Genomic DNA, 20,940 nt, shown 5'->3' with positions numbered 1-20,940 from the left:
CGTTGCAGGTGAAATCTGGGTTTCTCTGTTATCCGTATGAATCAACAGGGGCTCTAGCGAAGTCTTCCATGTGATGTAAAAGCTTTACAGGGATCAGTCCAGTACCAATTTTGAGTGATAAATTTGTAATTTGCAAGGTTTTTTTTTTGGAAGGTTCAGTTTCATCTATTCTTCCCTCTCCCATTTATTTCCCTCGCATCTATAATTATTCATGCGTAAGAGTATCAAACTTGCTAACTCTAATGGATGGTGTAGAAGTTGTTAAACATTTACTTATTTGCACTGTTCTTGATGTGCTTGTCATTAATTCTTTGTTTTTGTTCTTTTTGTCAGAGACATGATCTAGTTTACTAGTTTAGACACTGAGTTGATTTGGATAAAATTATTTTTCTCTGCAAACTTTTAGATTACATTTCTCTGTCGTATAGGTTTTTTGAAGCAATGCAGGTGAAGTGATCGTTAGGTGTCTCATTTTAACGAATGTCACAAGTTTTTGAACATGGCTGAAATTCGACTAGGTAAAAGGCAGGAGAGTTAAAAATGAACAAATTGCTGTGATCCCACCACTGCAGCCCTACAAATTGAAACTTTGCGAGGAGGAAGTTGGCAATTGAGTCTGGTGGAACAAATTAACAGTGTGCAAGCCAAATCAGAAATGTCCCATTTTAAAAGGATTTCACATTGTTTTGTTCCTTGATATGATCAAACTTCATTTCTCCATCATGAATCACAAAGAAAACAAAAGGAAGTCCTAAACTGAAGATCACCAAGCTTGCCATCCCTGCATTGACATTTCTTTAGTTTAGTGTCAAATAAAACCCAACAATCAATTTTGCAGGTCTAATGTCTTAACAAAAGAAGAAGAAAAAAGGAGGACCAACGCGTTTACCATATTCAACAGATCTTGGGAACTCCCTTCTCTTTCTTGGCATCTTGGAATGTTTAGGTTCTGATGATGCTTCCAAATGCAAAATCATGGAAATTAGAACCAACCCACTTCCAGTTTTCTCCCTTACAACCCTCTCACTCACATCTAATGACCAGAAGCCAGCTGTTCCATTCACATAATCTTCTATTACAACCTTTACAAACAAGAGTGCAGCAAACCATAATGTCACCTTGGCAATTTGCCTGATTGTTGTATTAGAGATTGCCCAGTTCACCAGATTAACAGCACAAGCACAAGCATAAAGAGGGAGCCAAAAGTACCAATCTTTTAAAAAATAAAATAAAAATCAGAAGCATGAACAAAAAATTGAAGAAAACTAGCTTTTGAAACGCATATAGCTGAAAAGATCATCAAAGTAAGCAAAGTACCAGGGTCATTTAGCTGGACTGATGCAGAGTAACCAAAGAGTGCAGCCATTAGTAGAGAACACAAGCTGAATGCTATGGTTGTTGCCATTTTGTTCTCTTTCAGAGCTAGGCATCAAAGTGATGGATCTAGGGAGGGGATTAATCCTTTATGGTCAACTTCTGATACATTTATTTAATTATATCTAGCTGACATTATTTATTCTTTTTATTTGGAGCAATTACCACAAGGTCCAACCAATTTAACCATTAATTTATTTTGTTGACCATCCTCTCATTCACTGATGAATGCAAGATTGCTTTTACTGCCTTAAAATTTTCCAGGCTGAAAGCCTTGCAACTTGATGATCAAGTTGGTCTATTTAAGGGTAGTGGCAATGTCAACAGGCATTTACCAGTGGAGCTTTCTACTTCAAAGCATGAAAGGATGCAACTTGCAAGACTCAAATTCGAGCCCTACTGCCATAATTACCTTACAAATAATTCTTGTAAAAGATAAGAGTAGATCTGAAAAATAAATAATTCAATCCATGATTATTCCAAAAGAAATTGAAAAACACAAAAAGGCACTGGCAGATTCAGCCTTGCGCAATTATTTTACTTTTGGCAGTTCTTGTATATTCTAAGAAGTTGACTGGAAGGATGATAGGAGCATGACCACATGGCTAACCTGATTTTGGGTAGCAAAAGAACAAATAAGACGCAGGCATTGCAAGAAATTTAGCTGCCTTGTCCAAGACATTGCATTACATGCTTGCTGGACTTCGGTACATGGAGTTCTTGTGAGCTAATACATTGTGCTGCTTCTGTTGTTTTCATGGATAAGGTTGCTGTCTGTCTGTTACCTCAACTGAAGCCAACACTTCCGACAAGGTATTTTTCAGAGGGAAAAAACACCAAAAGAAGAAGAAAAAGATGGATTCCAAGCAAAACTTTATTTTCCCCTTTCCAAATTAATATCAATTGCAATAATAGTGTTTTTTTTTTTACAAATTGAATTTCTTTTGTGCTAGAGCCCCTCAATTCTACCCAAGTTTTGAAAAATTTCATGGAGTGTATTACATAAACGAGTGATTAATCAGCAGAGATAAGAGAATATCCATAACCAGCCTATACCAAGTGCAATTAATGGTTTTATGATCCTTACAGCAGCCTATAACATGAAACTTGGAGGAGCTTTTATGCATCATTAACTAATTTATTTGGATTTCTCATGTATTATGTTAAGTGAGGAAGATGATGAGAGCCAAAGCTTATTGATTGAGAATAAGAAGCACATTACGCTGCACAGCAGCGGGCAGCTGAAGGTCATTTTCTCCCTTGGAAGAGAACCGATAGTTGATCAAAATAATTGAACTGAATCAATGGTATAGTACAAAGCTACCCATGTTTACATGGTGTAAGATTGTAGGTAGTTGGACATAAAATTAACTGATGAAATTGGTCAAGGCTAAACACGTTCTTGGGGAGGAAAATTTACCCAGAAAAATGGAGGCACACTAATGAAAAGTTGACTAGATATAAGCTATGCAGGGAAAAGAGAGAGGAAACTTTAGAGTTGTCTGTTGACTATAATTCCTCCACCATCATAATGCTTGGCTTCTCATTGTGAGCTTGCTTCTTGTGCAAACAAGGCATGATTAATCTTGCCATGGATTTAAAGAGCTGTAGAATCACTTGAATATTGCAAAGTTAAACTGGCATGTGCCAGGGAGTCCATTTTTCATGTCAATGAACAGAACAGAATTCTGACACACAATTCTAAGACCGACACATGAAGAGTGATGATGGTGGGCCAAAATTCCAGCAAGATCCATCTTGCCATGGATTTCTTTTTGGTGCTATTGATGATGAAAACGTGCTCTCTTTTTCTCAACGCAGCATCATCATTTGTAATCTCTGTAATATCGCACAACAAGCCAGATGGCAAGATCTATTAGCTTTATAATCAATGCAAAAGAAATCCTCTAAAGAAAGAAGGAAAGAAAGGGCCACGTCAAAAGATTCAAAACTACCCTCGAATATTTTGTCTCCCTAGCAATTCCCCCCCTCCCTCTCTCTGTCTTAGATGCAATCTCGCCACTTGGAAATGATGTTTTCTTCTCCTTTTTATAAAGCACGATGGAAACTTAACAAGGAACAGAGAGGATGCAACATGTCCTCCGTGCAGGATGAGCTATCCTCCTCTTGTTACATGAACTGGACCCATTCATACCATGATGGCGATTAGAATTAGATTTTGCTGTGGCATATTAATCATTGATGAAAGATGCTGTATATGGATTGAACATTTCTTCTTCTAGTAGCACTCTGCATTTTTTTCATCTGTAATAGGCTACTTCGCCAACAAATTATGATAATCTTTACTTATGACCTGTTTTCTCAAGTGAAAATTCTCCATCAGTATGATGAACAAGCCCATCATCTATTTTGGATTATGACATATTCTTTCCAACCAATTCACCAAACTAGATGTCCATGGAGCAAGGTTATTTATATGGTTAATGAGATATTGATTATCCATCAAGATCATGCCATAACCTAACACATGTCTGTATCCCTCTTGGATCAGTGGTCCTAAATTTTGTCAGCATCTCTTTGTTTCACTAGTCAAAGCTAATCATGAACCCACAAATTAAATTTCTTCCCTTTAAGTTCTGATTTGATCTTTACCACCAATTCGTCAATTACCTCTCTTGGAGTTGAGCAAAACTCATCTACCTTTGCTTCAATAAAATCTCTTCCATGAGTAGTCCACTGTTGTGGACTCTTTGTAATTGCGGTACGAGCATGTTTTTAAATTTTTTCTAGTTTTAAATTATTAATTTTTATATTATTTTAATTGGATGTGCTATATAAAAATAAATTTTAAAAATAAAATAAAATATCATATATTTTAAAATAAAAAATATTTTAAAAAATTATTCTTACTATTTTTCTAAAAATATCTAGATACCCTAAAAATTTCAAATCAAAAGAAACAAATAAGAATATCAAAATTATGGCCTACCAAAACAGAAGAAAACACAAGTAGTTAGAGTTTGGACCATCCATCATTTTCACTTAGCCCTAACTTTTTTATCCAAGACTGGTTATACTTCAACTGTTTGGAGTCATCAAGATCCTCTAAATGCTCATCAAATCATCTTCGTTCATGAATCTTTACACCTCATCTGGTAGTCCCATGAGGATATTCATGTCATTTCATGAAGGCACAACCACACGAAGGATGAAACCTGTGGTCTCTTTCAGCTAATCCTCAACGGTCTACAAAAGCAACAAACATAAAGAAACCAAAAATAAAAGTATTAAAAAACATCAAAAGAGAGAGGATGATGAGAGACAAGCATGTTCCGGTCACTGAGAAAGTGCTTTTTTTGAGAGAGAAAGAAAGAGAATATTTATAGAGAGAAAAAGGGGAAGACATGCACAGGCTGAGTGTCTGAGACCCACATTTCATACAATCATCAAAAGCATAAGATGGACACAAACCAATGAGCCCATAACTACTTTAGTTTTCTTTTTCTTCATTAGAGTGGGAGTGTGAGTGTGTTTTGTCACTTTTGTGGGGTGGTTTTTTTCATTTCCGTTTTTATTACACTTAAAAGAGACATTACACTCATTATTCCACCCTGCAACTCTCTGTTCATGGTTTCCTTGATGCTTGACAGCAGAGCTATCTTTCAATCATTTTAGGCACTTGTGGCCTTCAAAAATAAGAGATAAGAGATGGGTTTTCTAGGAAGTCTCTAAATTTCCGAATTTTGGTGTGTTTCTAGTGTTTTGGGGTTCCAAAGTTACTAACTTTCAAGCTTGTTTATGGTTCCTTATTGTGTATTTGTTATGAATTTTTGTCCACTACCCGATCTAGTTTAGATTTTGAGTAGATAGGAGAACCTATAATTTTTTTACTTTGGCTTTTTGTGCTTTTGTGTAGTACCGATTTCTGCATGCACAAGTTTTTTCACTGTATTCGAACTCTTTGGAACTGTGTTCTTATCTTTTTACTAGCTTTAGATTAAGATTTTTCTGTGTTTAGTTTTCTTGAAGTTGTAATTTGGAGTATATTGAATTTTAAGTGGTTCATTTTCCAAGAAAAACTTATCAGTTGCTTCTAACTTTTTGTTTTGTAGTGCTGTTTTGCTCTCTAGAAAATAAAATTTTGACTTTGGGATTCCCAGGATTGACTTGAATTACAGCTTTTCAGTTTCAATATTTTTTTTTCCTTGAGTCCTTTTGAAGGAAAACCAGCTGGTTGCTGTAATCTTATTATCCTTGTAAAACTAATCATATATTGATTTGAGTAAATGCTGTAAGCTGTTCTGAGACATGGCTGAAATTAGACTTACAAAGGTAGAACAAGGCCAAACCAAGATTAGAAATGTCCCAATTGCCGTAACTCCAGAGGGTTTTTGGTGTTGTCCCTCTCCTGTTGTCTTTCAAAAGACCATTAAAGCTCAAAATCCTTTAAACAAAACCAAACCCTCTTCACCACCACCTAGGACCACCGTCCAAAAGAAACGAACTCCATTTAATGAGAGAAAGGCACCACCAACTCCATTAAGATCATCAGTTGTTTCTGATGATCAACGAAATTGTGGCTCTGATACACCTGGTGTTAGTGCTTCTATTGTTAACGAGAGAACTCCCAGGCCCAAGATAGAAAGCTTGCCAAGGAAGGTGGCAATTGAATTTGGGGAACCTGGAACCAGTGATATGAAGGTAGTTTTACTTGGAAAGCAGGGTTTTTGTGTGAAGTTGAGTGTCCACAAGAATGTTCTAGTGGAGAATAGTAGCTTTTTTGCTGATAAGCTTTCTGAAGAGGAGTCTAATCTGTCCTGTCTTGAGATCGATGATTGTGAGGATGTTGAGATATATGTTGAAACTGTGGGACTGATGTATTGCAAGGAGATGAAGCAGAGGTTGATCAAGCAAAGTGTCTCACGCGTGCTTCGAATTCTCAAGGTATTTTACTGGCAATAGATTCCTTCATTTCATTATGTTTATTGCAATTTTTCTGTATACATCTTGTTTTCTTTTATGTAGCTAATGTCGAACTTGTAATGGTAATTGATTGTGCTTTTGTTGCTCTGAAGAGCCTATATTACATCATGGGTAGTTCAGGAGAGAGCTTTTTTGTGGGATTATAATTTAGCATGTAATGAAAAACATACCTGGTACCTTGGAAGATCTGGCTAGACCATGCACCCCCCCTCCTCCACAGCATCCATTATCCAGTGACCTTTGCTGAAGCTGTTAAAAGATGGGGTTAGTGAGGAAGGTTTAGGATAAGCTCCATGTCCCAATCTCTTTTTCTGTGCCTTAATGCGTGGTCAACTAGGCCGCACCAAGTGCAAGGTCACAACTCTTTGAAGTGTTCAGCCTACTAGTTTGTCTTAAGAACCAGAATCAATTGGGTTACGATAACACTGTTAGTTTTGAGTTTAAGGATAGTTGGTATTGTAATTGTTGATAAGTACTTGGTGTAGGTGGTTAATTAGTTGAAAAAGTTCTGTTGGATACTTTTAGCAACAAAATATTTGATGGTTAAAAAAAAAGATTGGGACTTGAGAACAGAGAAATAATGTTAACTTTCATTGTAATGGTATACAAGGCTTGGTGTCTAGTTTTTTCCTTTTCTTTCCATAATAGCACCTTTGCCTACCTTTAGCCAATTTTAACCACCATATACATTCTAATAGTTTCAAATTTACACTATTTTTCACATTATTCTAGAAGGCTTAATCCTTTCTAGACATTGCATTTCTCAGCTTCAAGTTTTTACTGTGTTTGTTCATCACTACATCCTAGAAATGTTCACAGCCACCATTGTGTTTTTTAGATACGTCTAGAAAGAGAATCACTCTTTTGATTAACTGGATGGAGATGCAGGGTATGTAATTCTACAAAATAAGTTGCAGTTAAAGCCATTTCCAAGAAGTTGCAAAACAAGAATAGAATGTGGAAACCTAAGATTGTTGCTGCACCTATGTTAATATCAGATAAGTAAGTTTTATACTTCAAAAATTGCAAGACGAGAAATCTCATAGAAATACAAGACAGTTAAAAATGTTATCGATGTGCCATTAAGTGCTGTTGTTAGTTTGCTTACAACCAGGCACCAAGTGTGATACTGGAAAAATTTCAGAGGCTGGTGCCAACGAAATTATGGTCAAGATGGATGATGGGAATAGAAGTTTGGAGGATGGGTAGATGTAGGATAGATGATGTTCAACCCTTTAGAGATACAGAAAATCACAACTATCACAACTCTAAGGAGAATGAACAATTATTAAAGTCACAAATCTCGTCACACGACAAGGAGATAAGAGTTTAGGATAGCTCATCACCACTCAGTGGAATCCACCAAAGAGATAAAGAACCAAAAACAAGCTAACTTTCCCTAGACATTAACGAAAACTAACCTATTTATACTTGGAACAATCCCTCCAAGCTAGGAAAAAAACAAAACCTACACTTCTATATCTAAACACGAAATTCAAACTAGTAGCTTCTACTAGGTGATAAAATCTTCAAGGTGGCAGATTTTTTGACATAAAATCTTCCACCATCTGCACCTATTTTTCAAGTCTAAGTTGTGGATATTGTAACTGGCAAAATCTTGGCCATTTCATTGGCTGTGGAGGCCCTTTCCACATGTAAGTGACCTGCAAATAACAATTCCAAAAGCTTGATGTGATGCTGGCAAAGGAGGAAGAATCATGCAAGTTAAAATTAATGGTAGGGAGAGATTTCGGTTTCCCTGACAGCCTGCTCACTTGAGAGTAAAATTGCCATAGCTCTCTCTCTAGGAAGCTCCAATTCATGCACTGTTTGAAGCGGTAGAACCTAGACACATTTATCTTTCTGCTAGTATATGATTTGTTTGGAGGTTTTCCAAGAATCAATACAGTTTTGCTTTTGAGTTTGACATTAGTTAGGATAATCCTCTGTTTTGGGACATGTTATTGTTGTTTAAGAACCCTTTGAGCCCTTAACCATCTTTAGCATTTTACCAACCAAATTGAATTTGGATCTTTGGGATTATTAGGACAGCCCCTTCATCAAAGTGCCGTTTCACTTGTTTCACTACAAATAAGAACTTTGCTTCTTTCTTCCACATTGCACCTCCTTTTTTGGTTGCTCCGACAAACAAATTTTTCCCACTAGACTATTCACTACTTTCAACTTTCCAATTATCTGTTCTTCACCTTGAGCATGAAGTCCTGCTTCCCCAAACCAAAAATAACATGGACAAATGTATATGGTAGACAGGTAGGTGATGCATTCATTATTATTATATTTTCATATACTAGATACAAAAGGCTAACTTAATTACATTTGACATCGGAAACCTTTGCTGCTCTGAGCTAGCCATAATCCACATGTTCTTCTTTGTTCTGTTTTCAGTTTGACTAGAACACTACCATGATTGGGTCCGAATGCCTGTGTCTAGCTACCTAACTGCCTTCTTTTAGGAGTTAGAGCTTCACGTCATATGTCGAACATAAACATTTACCATTCCTGGACTTGACTTCTTGATGTGCATAGCTTAACCTTGTGATTTGACATTCTCTAATCCTTTTACTGTCTTGATTTCTAACATATAACATGCTTAACAAAATGCTTCCTGTAGCACTATCATTGTATCATGTTCCTTACAACTTGGCATGTGTCAAGGAAACCAGAATGTTTAGGGGTAACTTGTAACTTGAGACATCAGTGTAAGCCCATTATTTAACTGAACTGAATATTGGCTTATAATTTGTCATATTTATGAATGATTCTCAAATGCCAACGATGGGACACTTGAGTTGCAAAATTGATTCCAGTTTGAAATTGAGAAAGATGAAAGCTCAAGGGGTTTTATTACAAAAAGGGGGTAAATATGTTGTTAATATTAACAAATACGCTATGCCTGGGCTGCCCTTTAATTTCTTTTCTAATGCAAGTTGAATAATACCATTCTTAACCATGGCCACAATGTTCCAGATCTCATAAATGGCTAGAGCTACGCTTTGAAGGTACAAAGTTGTGGTTTGGTAGTGGTTAAGTGATCTTCTCTTGCCTTTCCATGACAGACCACTTTAATTCCTTCGCATGTTTCTTTTCTCTCATGTCTCGGTCGCTGTATGCTTTCTCACCGTGCTTTATCACTATATCCAGGAACAGCATATTGTTGAGACTCTGATTTGATGTCCATGTGTTAGTTCCTTCCTTTCAAACATAGGGCTTCTACTGGACAATTGAGCCTAGTTTTCATGTATTGATTCAACCTTTGTTGATACCCTCCCTTGCTCCCCTAAGCATTTAATACATTTCTGGGAGTTTGTGAAACTGTTTTACACCCATTAAAGTCCATCATCAATGGAATTGTTTTGCAGGTTGCTGAACTTCTTATCTTCAACACATGCATCCAGTCATGCTTGGAGTATTTGGAAGCAGTTCCATGGATTGGGGATGAAGAAGAAGAGAAAGTGGTCTCCTCGGTTATACGACTCCAGAATGAAGGTATTGGGGTCACACCAGTTTTGAAACGAGTCTCTTCTAATGTTGCTAACCCACCTAAAGATACAATTTCTCACATAATGGAGCTAGTTCTCAAAAGCAATGAGGAGAAAGGCCGACGTGAAATGAAATCCGTAGTCCTGAAGCTCCTTCGGGAGAATAACAGCCTTCCAAGTTACACAGATTCCTCTGACATCTGCAACGATACTATTTATAGCTCCTGCAGAAGTTGCTTGAATTCACTTCTATCTTTGTTTAAGCAAGCTGCTGAACCTGAATTTTCTGATAAGCCTCTAGACAATAAGGAACCTGTGGTAAAGCAAATAGCTCTTGAAGCTGACAATCTCTCATGGTTGCTTGAGATTTTAGCTGACCGACAAGCAGCAGATGAGTTTGCTCTAATGTGGTCTAGCCAGCAAGAGTTGGCAGCCCTGCATTCAAAGCTACCTATAGTGTCTCGTTACCATGTTAGCTGCATCACATCCAGGTTATTTGTTGGAATTGGAAGAGGGGAGCTGCTACCTTCAAAAGACACTCGTCACTTGTTGTTACAAACCTGGTTGCAGCCATTAATCAATGACTACAGTTGGTTACAACATGGGTGCAGGTCATTTGATAGAAAGGTAGTGGAGGAAGGCATCGGGAGGACGATTCTCACACTACCCCTGGAGAACCAACGGAGCATTTTGCTTGCTTGGTTGGGCACTTTCTTAAAGGCTGGTGATAATTGCCCAAATCTTCAGAGAGCCTTTGAGGTCTGGTGGCGAAGGACTTTCATTAGACCATACACGGAAACACAAGGTAGTCCACAACAGCCAGATAGCTCAATGACATCAAGGCAGGAGACTTAAAAGAGAGCAAATATGAGTGAGAGCAGCAACTTTAAATGATATGTTGTTATATAGAGTACTTGTGTCAACTCAAAATATAAAAGAAAAGCTAACACGGAGAATCCTTCTGGGGAGGCAAACAATGGTGTGATATGTGTTGACTGCTACTAGTGTTTTTGATGAGAGTGCTATAGGTGTGTAAAACTCCATTTCAATTGATGAATGTAGATTGGCTTCTTGAGGTGAAAATCATTTTAAAAAATGAATTGGAAGTTTTCTTTACATAGCTTTAGTTACACCTTCAAGTAATTGGCTGATGGTCAATGGCTAGACTTTCTACATTAAGGAACGCCATTCAACGGAATTGAATCTTATTGACGAGTTCTTTATGCTTGAAGTCAGTTTACAGGAGCTGGTCTTTGCTCATAGGTCACACTTGAGCTTGCTTATTTTTCTCCTGTTCTATTATCAGGCTGTGTGGTCAGGTCACGTAGAGTCTTTTCTATTCTGGCCATCTCAGGTTCGTATTTGTTTCCTGATGCGTCTTTTGTTATGTTTGAGTGCTTGGCTTATGGCCTGGGAGCGCTTTCCCTCGGCATAACTATTATGTAGGTTCTGGTTCTCTTCTAATCAAGGTTGGAAACCCAGGATTTATCCTCCCTGATATTCTATTTGGTATGAACTGCTTTGCTGCTGCTGCTATCAAAAGGGTTTACTTCTGTTATGTCTGGTTTCTGCTATGCTATGCTGTTATGAAGTAGGGTTTTGATTTTATTACCTTCGTTGCCTTCAAACCTATTGCCTAGATGACCTAGGTGACCTCCAGTTGTTCTACTGTGAGGTCATTGCTCTGATGGTTCGCAGATTCACCTGGACTTGGGCTTAAAATAGTTTCCTGAGTATTTTCTCCGAGTTTTAAAAAATACCAATAATAAAGTTTGGTTTCCAAAGTTCCATCCCTGTATTTCTAAAAAATAGAAAAAAGAAGAAGGATGCCCTTATAATAGAATGCCTCGTAGCCCATTAACTGTTCTAAATGGGCCTCTCATCTTTCACCATTTTACCACTCTTAGCTCAACTGCTCAATTTAGCAAATGCTCTACGTAGATTCGGATGTTGCCATTTTCTTTTTATCAACTGACAAAACAGTAAGTCAGTAACTACCTGAGTTGATTCCAATTTCTGAAGAGATCGAACACAGAATGTTTTGTCAAAATAAGGTGCTTTATATCGTATATGCTGTGGTAAATGAGGATACCCGGCTAACAAGTAGTTCCCTGGATTTATCATTCCTACATCATTCATCATGTGACTTTTACTGCCCACAGCACCTTGTGGTGCATTACCATATATTCATGTAGGTCACACCAGTCATGTTTAAAGAGAGGGTACTGCTATGATATTTGTCCTTCGTCTCCTCTCCTTCCGAGTCCTTTTCATCAATGCCCGACAGCAGAAATGTCAAATGCTAGTCCTTTAACAGGAGATGACAAGTCCATGAACTGTATAATGCTCATGCTACAGTAGCTTGATGGTAATGGGTCGTGGTGGTGAATGGTGATGATGACGACGCGATGGATAATCTAATAATACATGAAACTACTGGTACCTACTTCTTTAATGTGTCAGTTGGTTTTCATACACAAACAATTGACACCATCACAAATTGCATGCAGTAGAAGTTTGAAAGCACCAGTCCTGCATATAATTAGGGCAATCTTTCATTCTGGGAAGTAAAAATTTAATGAAAACATGGATTAATTAAAAGTAGAGAAGAATCTATGAACCAAACCAAAATAGTAGCTTTATAATTTATTGTATGCTTCCGAGGACATCACCACTCAGAACTGAATACTGAGTCCCTCAACCCCACCTGCACGTGCACACAAATGATGAGGCTGAGGAGAGCACGAATATGCTTTGCTTGCCATGTTTTTTTGTCGCAGAGGTAAAACTGACTTGCTACCTAGCTCTGTTATCTTGTCTTTTGCTGTGTTTTTTTGTTGATGTTACTGTTTCTGTTGGTTTCTTTTGTTCATTCGATAGCTACAAATTCAAGAACTCATCTTTTGACAATTACAGTCGGTTGCAGTAAAGTGTAGAAACAAGTACTCATTGTAAAATCAAGTAATAATAACACTACCACACCAACTGATAACTTTTCTTCCTCCTCTTTTCTTCTGGTATAACCCCTTGAACGTACAGTACTGTTAAAGAAATGAGGTTTCAAGTTCAAATCCAAGGCTAAAAACTACCACTGTTCGTGTAAAGCATCTTCTTCCCATGACAAGGTTAGTTGAAAACCCAAATTTGAATCTCACCATTACCTTTTCTAGGACTTGTGGTCCTCCAATGTACTAAAAGCTGGTAAAAAATAAAAATACCTTCTAAATCTTGTTCATAACATTAAGGCAAATGAATAAGAAGGAACAATAACGGCAGTGGGGTTGGTAGTCTATGATGATTGAACAGCTTCATTGCACTATGTGAGATGTAGAACAGAAGAAGCTTTCAATTTTTCAGTGGTCCTCGTTAAATTTGTTTGCAGATGAAGGTGGTGAATGTGCTCTGAGTTAATCCACATATCTTGCTGCCAGCCCATGTCGGGGACGTGGGGCATATGAGCTTCCCTTGTCATTAAAAATAGATTGGTACTAACACCATGTTGGGCCTCATTGTATTAAATATCACTATCATGTGTCTTCCACTTGGCCCAAAATTGGAGTAGCATTTCTCTCTCAATTAACTCTTGACTCGGTCTGTGTTTGTTTACGTGGTGATTGTTTGTATTTTATTTTAATTTTATATTTAAAAGTGTTAGTTAAACGATATATATAAATCACGGTTTTGTTTTAAATTTTCTAGAAAACAATTATAATTTATAATTTTTAAAATTTATTTTTTTAAAATTGTAAAAATTACAGCCATACCAAATATATAGTACAGAAGATGAGTGTTAAGTGCTAAAAAGTCATTAGCATACAATGAGACTTCTTTTATGCAACAGACAAAGATGTACAAGATGCCTTTTCTTCTTCTTCTTCTTCTTCTTTTAGAGTGTGATGTTTTTGAATAATTATATAGTAGTGCGTAACAGTAAGTTTGTAGCATTATTTTCGATGCCGAATTACTTTTTTTTTTTAATTTTATAAAATTGGCCATTGTAACTATAATTAAGATATTTATAATTTTTTTTTTATCATGATCTTTCAAATCTTTGAAATTTTTTAAATTAGATTTGATGTGGTACCTTTTCTTTTCATTATTAATTAAAAGGATATATTCTTCGTCAAAATTTTGATACGGGTGTTAAAGAATAATATAAATTATATCCTGGAACCTTACCTAACAGCTTAAGCTTTTGGGTTGAGATTGTTCTTTGACATGGTATTAGAGCCTTGATGACTAGGTGGTCTCGAGTTCGAATCTCATCATCCCCATTTATTTGATAAAAATTAAGCACAAGGTAATGTGGGTCTATGCAAGTTTCAAGTCCAAAGGACTTTCACTTGAGGGGGTGCGTTAGAGAGTAATATAAATCATATACTGAAACCTCACCTAACAGTTTAAGCTTTTGGGTTGAGATGATTCTTTGACAACGGGTACCTATTATTTGAGTATTATTTATTATTTTATATATATATATGCGGGACTCGGGAGTGTGTATTATATTAATATTAAGAAATGCATTAAAAAAATATAAATGTTCTTGATTTGAGTTGGTTTTCCCATCAATCAAGTAAGGTGATTATCAAACAAAACTATATATTCATGTTGTTATCCATAGTATTAATTAGGTTAAATTGCCATCCCTAACCATTTCGATCGTTAGAAATTCTTGCGGATGATTACTCCTCTTAAACAGAAAACAATTGTGAAGTAAGAGGATTGAAATCTCAAGTTTGATTTCTAACCTTCTTTCTTTATTTATTTATTTTAATGGCAAGTGGTATGTTTTAAGTCAACGTTTGCATATTGATATTAAATTCATATTTTCGATTCAGTCAAAGATATATTGGTTAGAACAATAGTTTTATGTTGTCCAAGGCTGTAGGAAATCCCTCAGCCTAACACATGTCAATCTCTTACACCATATTTACTATTTGAGAAACATGTTAGAAATCCAAATCAATCATCTATAATAAAAAATTAAATTTTATTATAAAGAATAAATCATGATGAAATAAAATATTTTCATTGATTAAGAAATAAAAAAAAACAATTAATGACACCCACATGCACATGATAGCTTGAGAGTCTTCCTGTTATCCTGAGCAGTAAAAAATATTATCCTATCAATTATTCACTTAGAAATTAATTAACTAGATGATGGATTCATGCATTTTTTTCAAAAGAAGAGTGTGGGACTGATTATAATGTTAGGAGACGCAATCATTTAATAGTTTAATTAGCTTAATTTCGAGTTGCATATGAGTATTCTAGCAAGCAACAAATTGTTATTTGTTTAGCTTAACTCATTTCTTAATTAAGATTATACATCGTAGTTAATTACTCATCAACACCATGCATGCCTAGAATATGGAAAATCATAGGAATATCATTTTTTTATATAATAGTAGTTATGGATCATGGTGACTCTTTGAAGAGATGATGGTGGCAACAAATGGATATGATCATTCATAAAATATTCGTGAGCTTATGAACTTTTTTTAAACCTAACTAAAGATTTGAAGGACTTTTCAGTGAAGAAATATAGAATGGAATGAGATAATCTTGAAACTCCCTCCATATATTTCGAAAAGAAAGGATTGGATGCTTGTGTTTGATAGAGATTCTAGTTCAATTATGAAAGTATCCATTATTGCTGTCTTCATCAGAATTTCCTATTACTTTACCAGAAATATTTAGTAATAATTAAGGTTTGTTTCGGCTTCCAAGGTCCATACCCTATCCAAGCCCTAGCAGCACCCCCACCTGGGCTGACTTAGAGGCTATCTACAGAAAACCCTACCCTCTTGCTGCATCCAAGCAGCTCACTTTATTTGTCTGTAAGACTGTCATGAGCTAAGAAGAATGGGGCCAGGCCAGCCATGCCATGCCATGCCATGACCAAGAAGAAATTAAGAAAGAAAGAAAAAGAAATCATGAGTCCCATCTCCATTGTGGACCCAATGCTATAGGTATCTGGTTGGTAGACAGTCTCTTGGATTGGATCTGACGGGTAGCTTTCAATCTAGCAATTTATTTTTTTAAAGCCAGGGGTCCACTCCAAGTTGGTGTCCTTTATTGCACACATAATTTCACTCTCGGTTATGTTTTCGTGGGAGTGTGGTCCTTCTCTTTGCCTTGTTTTAATTCAAAAAAAAAAAAAACTTTAAAAATTTAAAACATATATATCATTTTGTTGTCAGTGTCTTGACATTGAATTTGTAAGTTATGTGTTCGAACAAGACAAAGAAACCATTCTGGGGTACTTATCGAAGTAGTCTTATAGTATATCGATGATGAGGAAGCAGTAGCAGAGCAAGGGTTTCGCGCCTATCCTATTCAAGCCCAGATGCTCAAGAACTCTGCTCAGACCCACCAGAAAGCAACATTTACAGGAAATTAAGAAGAATCACCAAAAGAATAGCAAAACAAGTCCTCCATATATATATATATATATATATATACATATATATATATGCAGTTTGTTCAATGATCAGACCTTAATTAATTAAACCCTATTTCTTTCTTTCTTTCCTTTTTTATCTTTGCAGTGAGTGAGAATGCTCTTACACCAAGGCATAGACTAGTCTAAAATGGGCGACGTAACTTTCAGCAACCAGGCAGTAGCTAGAGTCTAGAGAGAGAGAGAGAGAGAGAGAGGGGAATCTGGCTGTGTCTTACAAAATTTATTGTACTATGATAACAAATTCATGGTCCTAGCTCCTTCATTTTTGTTTGCAACGCACTTGCTATATTTGGTTGCTGTGTGTATGACTAGGTAAGCCAATCTAATTAATTAAAGATTTTGAGAAAAATCACTTTCATTTCATGAATGCTAGCTTCTCTGATCACTTGTGGGTTTCAAAATACAATAATTGAGATTCCTAGGAAAATGACTCCCGAAAAATTCTCTATAATTTCAGATATCTCAAAATTAATTTTGAACGTTTAGATAAGAAATCTAAAACTTAATCACTGTTTTTTAGGCTTGGCTCAACAGGTAGATCGAGTCCTTTGCCTAGACCTGGTTTTAAAAAATATTAATGGGAGTTGATCCGATCAATTAGACTAGTTAACTTATAATTTAGTTAAAATCTAGTTTTATTTTTAATTTTTATCTCTAAACAATGTAATTTTCATCAACTCGGATTAAATCTGTCAAAACCTGTAACTGAAACAGCGTAGAGTGATTATTTGACTACCAATATAGTAGAAAAGATTGAAACCAGATGGTCCCATATCCTGACATTTTAATTAATCTTGATTCTTATAGGGTCTAGTTATTTTCTCTTTTCTTTTCTCTTTTATTTTAACCCTTTTCTACTTTTCAAGCAACTCTCACAATCAAAGAATGTTACATAGAAGAAAATGGCATTGCTGCTTTGATATATACATCCATGAAAGTGAAACATTGAGCTCCACTCGGGTTGTTTGTATTTTTCCTATCGAGATAACGATTTAACAGCTGCTACATCATATCATACACGAACCAAAATAGTTCTTTATTTTTCTTGTAGAATTTTCTTCCTTGAAGTTAGATACCATAAATTCAAATGCAATATGATGGTTGCAGCAGAACACCTTCGCAAATACACGTTGTTTTAGGTTAGTTATGGTGTTCCCAGAAAGTAAAGCAACATATTAGGTCAAGAGTTCTTGTTGCTTTACATATTAATGTTGTGCGTTTTAAGGAACCTTTGTTTCTAATCGGTGTTGGTTACCAGGTAACATAACTAAACCTACCAGTCTGTAGCTAGCTAATTAATTGAAATGATATGGTATATTTCATTGCCTATTACGATATACTAGTGTTTTGATTAAAAAAAAAAACAAGAACAATTAGTACAATACATTGAAGGGATCATAGCAAGACAAGAGTTATGTATACCACCCGCGCTACACTCCAGGTAAAAAAAAAAATTAAACAAAAAAAATATTTAGATAATAGAAAACTATTTGATATTGTTATTAATCTTAGACCAACAAGTCATAACTAGGGAACATAAAGCACTTGTTCCATTATTTACATAAAAAGTGAACCACTTAAGAAAGTAGACCATTTTTCTAGTTTTAAAATTAATTTATTAATAATAAATAAAGGGCAAGTTCATTTTCATAGTTTGTATGCTAGTTTTACGCTGCAGCGAAACCAAAATTTTTATGAAAGTAAAGAAAAATTATTAAGGTCTCGATGAAGTTTGTGGCATTGCTTTTAAAGCCATAAATACAATAGTTTGGAAATTGTTTTTCATCAAGATAAATTATTTTATTAATGTGTATTCTGTCTATCTTACACAATATTTTTAACTAGAATAATTGTTTCTATTAAAAAAAACATTTTATGATTGTTAAAGAAAGTTAAAAATATTTTCAAAATAATATGTTTATATTTTATGTAATTGAAAACTAAAACAATCGTACAATTAAAAATTTATAATATTATTTAATAACCATGTTAAAATTGAAGAGTAAATGAATCAACAAGGTAATTTTATTTTTTTATTGCTACAAAAAAAAGGAGGGAAAGATAGAAAAGGGTTAGACCTAACACCTAGTCCCCAACCATTGGACCAACATGTAGAACTATTTTGTTTAGTCCGTTCTTGTATGTTTTGCTTTATTTGTTTTAATTTTCATATAACTAAGACAATTTTTTTTTTGTTCTCTAGTTTACCATCTCCTTAATGGCCCTAAAACTTAATAAGTTTTCTTCAATTACAATAAGAAAAAAAGATAAAAAAGGGTTAGACCCGATGCTTGCCCCCCAAGTATTATGCTAGAAAAGGTGTAGGCGTGGAGGTCAGGTCTATGTATCTAGCCTTGCTTTGTTTTTTTTTTTTTATTGAGAGGGTGGATAACATAACTTTTTTGAAAAAAAAATTAAAGGGCATGATGTGTTGTCTGCTGTGGTAGACAATGCATTGTCTACATGTCTAGTTTTCGACAATCAAAATGGTTTGAAATTGGACAAAAAATTGATATGATTTTTTTTAACCAATCAACCCATTTTAAACCAATGTTTCACCTGAAAATACCTTAAAAACACCCAATAAAAAACCTCAACAAACTCATATGTGCCCTTAAAGTAGCAAAAATTAGGTTAAAAACCGAAAACTTAAACTGAGATCACATATCTTTCTCAGTCTCAATCTACTTTTTCTGGCAAGATGTGGATAAAAAACCACTACCATCAAATACTTGTAGAATGGAATATTTTGACACATTGTGCTTTTTCTCTCTCTAGTGTTATTTTTTAGCAACTCTCTCTCTCTCTCTCTCTCTCTCTCATTCATCTACAAACTGAAAATAACAAAAACAAAGTTTAGGAACAAAGTGAAAATTACAAGAATTTTGGATTAGACATATTTTATCTTTATATCTTACATTTCATACCTTTTTCCTTTTCTTTTACAAGTCTATCATAATTTCAATGCTAATTTCATCTAATTAGGTAAGAGAGAGAGAGAGACTAAATTGAACAAAAAAAAAGTTTATAAACTAAAAACAAATTAAGAGCTTCACTGTTTATATGAACAATGATTAACAACGAATCTCTATATTAAACCTCGTATGTTTTAGTTTTTTTATTTATTTATAAAAGAAAAGAACCTTATTAAGCAATTGATTTAGCCATTAAAAACATGGTTAAACAGGAGAAGAAAAAAAACAAAGATAACATTAGATAACTTACAATGTAAACATGAACCAAGCAAACTTAACTGAGTTTTTTATTAACTTGCTAAAGTAGACAATTTAAGCAAAATATAAATTTATGATAGACGACTATAATTATGCAACTAAATTAGCTTCTCTATAAACTTCATGCTTGGCCAAATGATCTGTTGTATAATTTATTTTTCTATAAATATATGTAAAACTCACAAGAGAAAGTATAAGACTGACATTGGATATGCCATTGAAATCACCTTGTAATTGTCACGGCCTCATGACATTACTTCATTTTATTCAAGTAATTGAATTGTAAGAACTAGACTCCCTGATCAGTACTCAAAAGGAGAGCTTTTTGAATTGCTAAAACCTCAACTTCATTAGGTAACTTAATACCTACAAAACAAGAAAAGACGTAGGATGATTTTTTCATAATGATCTTCTAATACATCCCCGATCCTTAAGGCTCGAAACTTTTTATTTGCAAATGCATCTACATTCCATTTAAGGGAGAAGGAATCTACAATGATTCAATATGCACTCTAGCCTTATTGTTACATTTAAGAATACCATCTAGTAATCTTAGTAAATTTATCCTAGTATACCGAAAATTCCCATCACAACATTTCACCTGGGTTACAACTCTATGGAAAAGTAAGTGTGTGTGTGTCTATATATATATATATTCTAGTTATTTAGGTAATCAACAAGTGTAATTAAGCAAAATTCCATCAAAGATGAATCTTAATAAAATAATATATAGAAAGAGAGAGAGAGAGAGAGAGGACAATCACTCAATAAAGTAGAGCCTAGCTACACATATCTTAAAAGTATTTAATAATTAAAGATTCTTACTTTTCTAGATAAGGTTATCGAATCTATCGAACATCTTATCTCCCAACAATACGCTAAAATTGAAAACCATATTTATGTGTGAAAAATTCTAGTTGGGAGGTAAGCGAAAGGAAAGAGACACCAACTCCATAACTATATATAATGGTGACACATCGATGTGCTTTAAATTCAAGCTTACCATCGATCCGTCTCTATAGCTTCAATTAACCACATGATCTTATATGAAATATCTTTTTTTTTTTTTAATATTATAATATCTAATACCAGACCAGCAGCTTTCACTACTCAATCATAGTACTCATCACAAAGGTATATCCTAAATTTATAGCCCATCTCTACGTATTGTCATTTTTAAATGTGTGTGTGTGTATATATATGTATTAAGGTAATTGACAGTAATATATATTTGGATGGCAGAAAAGGGTTTGGAGGCATCGATGTTTTCGAGGGAAAAAAACGTTTATGCACACATTTGGCAATAGTTTCCTCCATATATATATATATATATGACTTGATTATCAGCAAGTTATTGGAGTAAAGCATAAGGGGGCAAAATCTTAAATTAAATACGTACATAATTATAAAAATTGAAAAA

At 34.9% G+C, this 20,940-nt stretch overlaps 2 protein-coding genes across 2 annotated transcripts; one reads left to right on the top strand and one right to left on the bottom strand.

The window, feature by feature from the left end:
* Positions 1-588: 588 nt before the first annotated feature.
* Positions 589-1,583, bottom strand: LOC7473139 (uncharacterized). The gene is made up of 3 exons (XM_002310737.3): positions 1,318-1,583; positions 890-1,213; positions 589-781 (listed from the first exon to the last, which is right to left on the bottom strand). Exons 1-3 carry the CDS (start codon positions 1,403-1,405, stop codon positions 666-668), a joined length of 528 nt encoding a protein of 175 aa, XP_002310773.1. The 5' UTR covers positions 1,406-1,583; the 3' UTR covers positions 589-665.
* Positions 1,584-4,629: 3,046 nt separating this feature from the next.
* Positions 4,630-10,934, top strand: LOC7477996 (BTB/POZ domain-containing protein At3g50780). Its single transcript, XM_002310159.4, has 2 exons — positions 4,630-6,279; positions 9,699-10,934. Exons 1-2 carry the CDS (start codon positions 5,644-5,646, stop codon positions 10,671-10,673), a joined length of 1,611 nt encoding a protein of 536 aa, XP_002310195.1. The 5' UTR covers positions 4,630-5,643; the 3' UTR covers positions 10,674-10,934.
* Positions 10,935-20,940: the final 10,006 nt, after the last annotated feature.

This window comes from Populus trichocarpa, chromosome 7 (genome assembly GCF_000002775.5).
Source record: "Populus trichocarpa isolate Nisqually-1 chromosome 7, P.trichocarpa_v4.1, whole genome shotgun sequence".
NCBI lineage: Eukaryota > Viridiplantae > Streptophyta > Magnoliopsida > Malpighiales > Salicaceae > Populus > Populus trichocarpa.
This window is presented reverse-complemented; position numbering and strand designations above follow the sequence as displayed.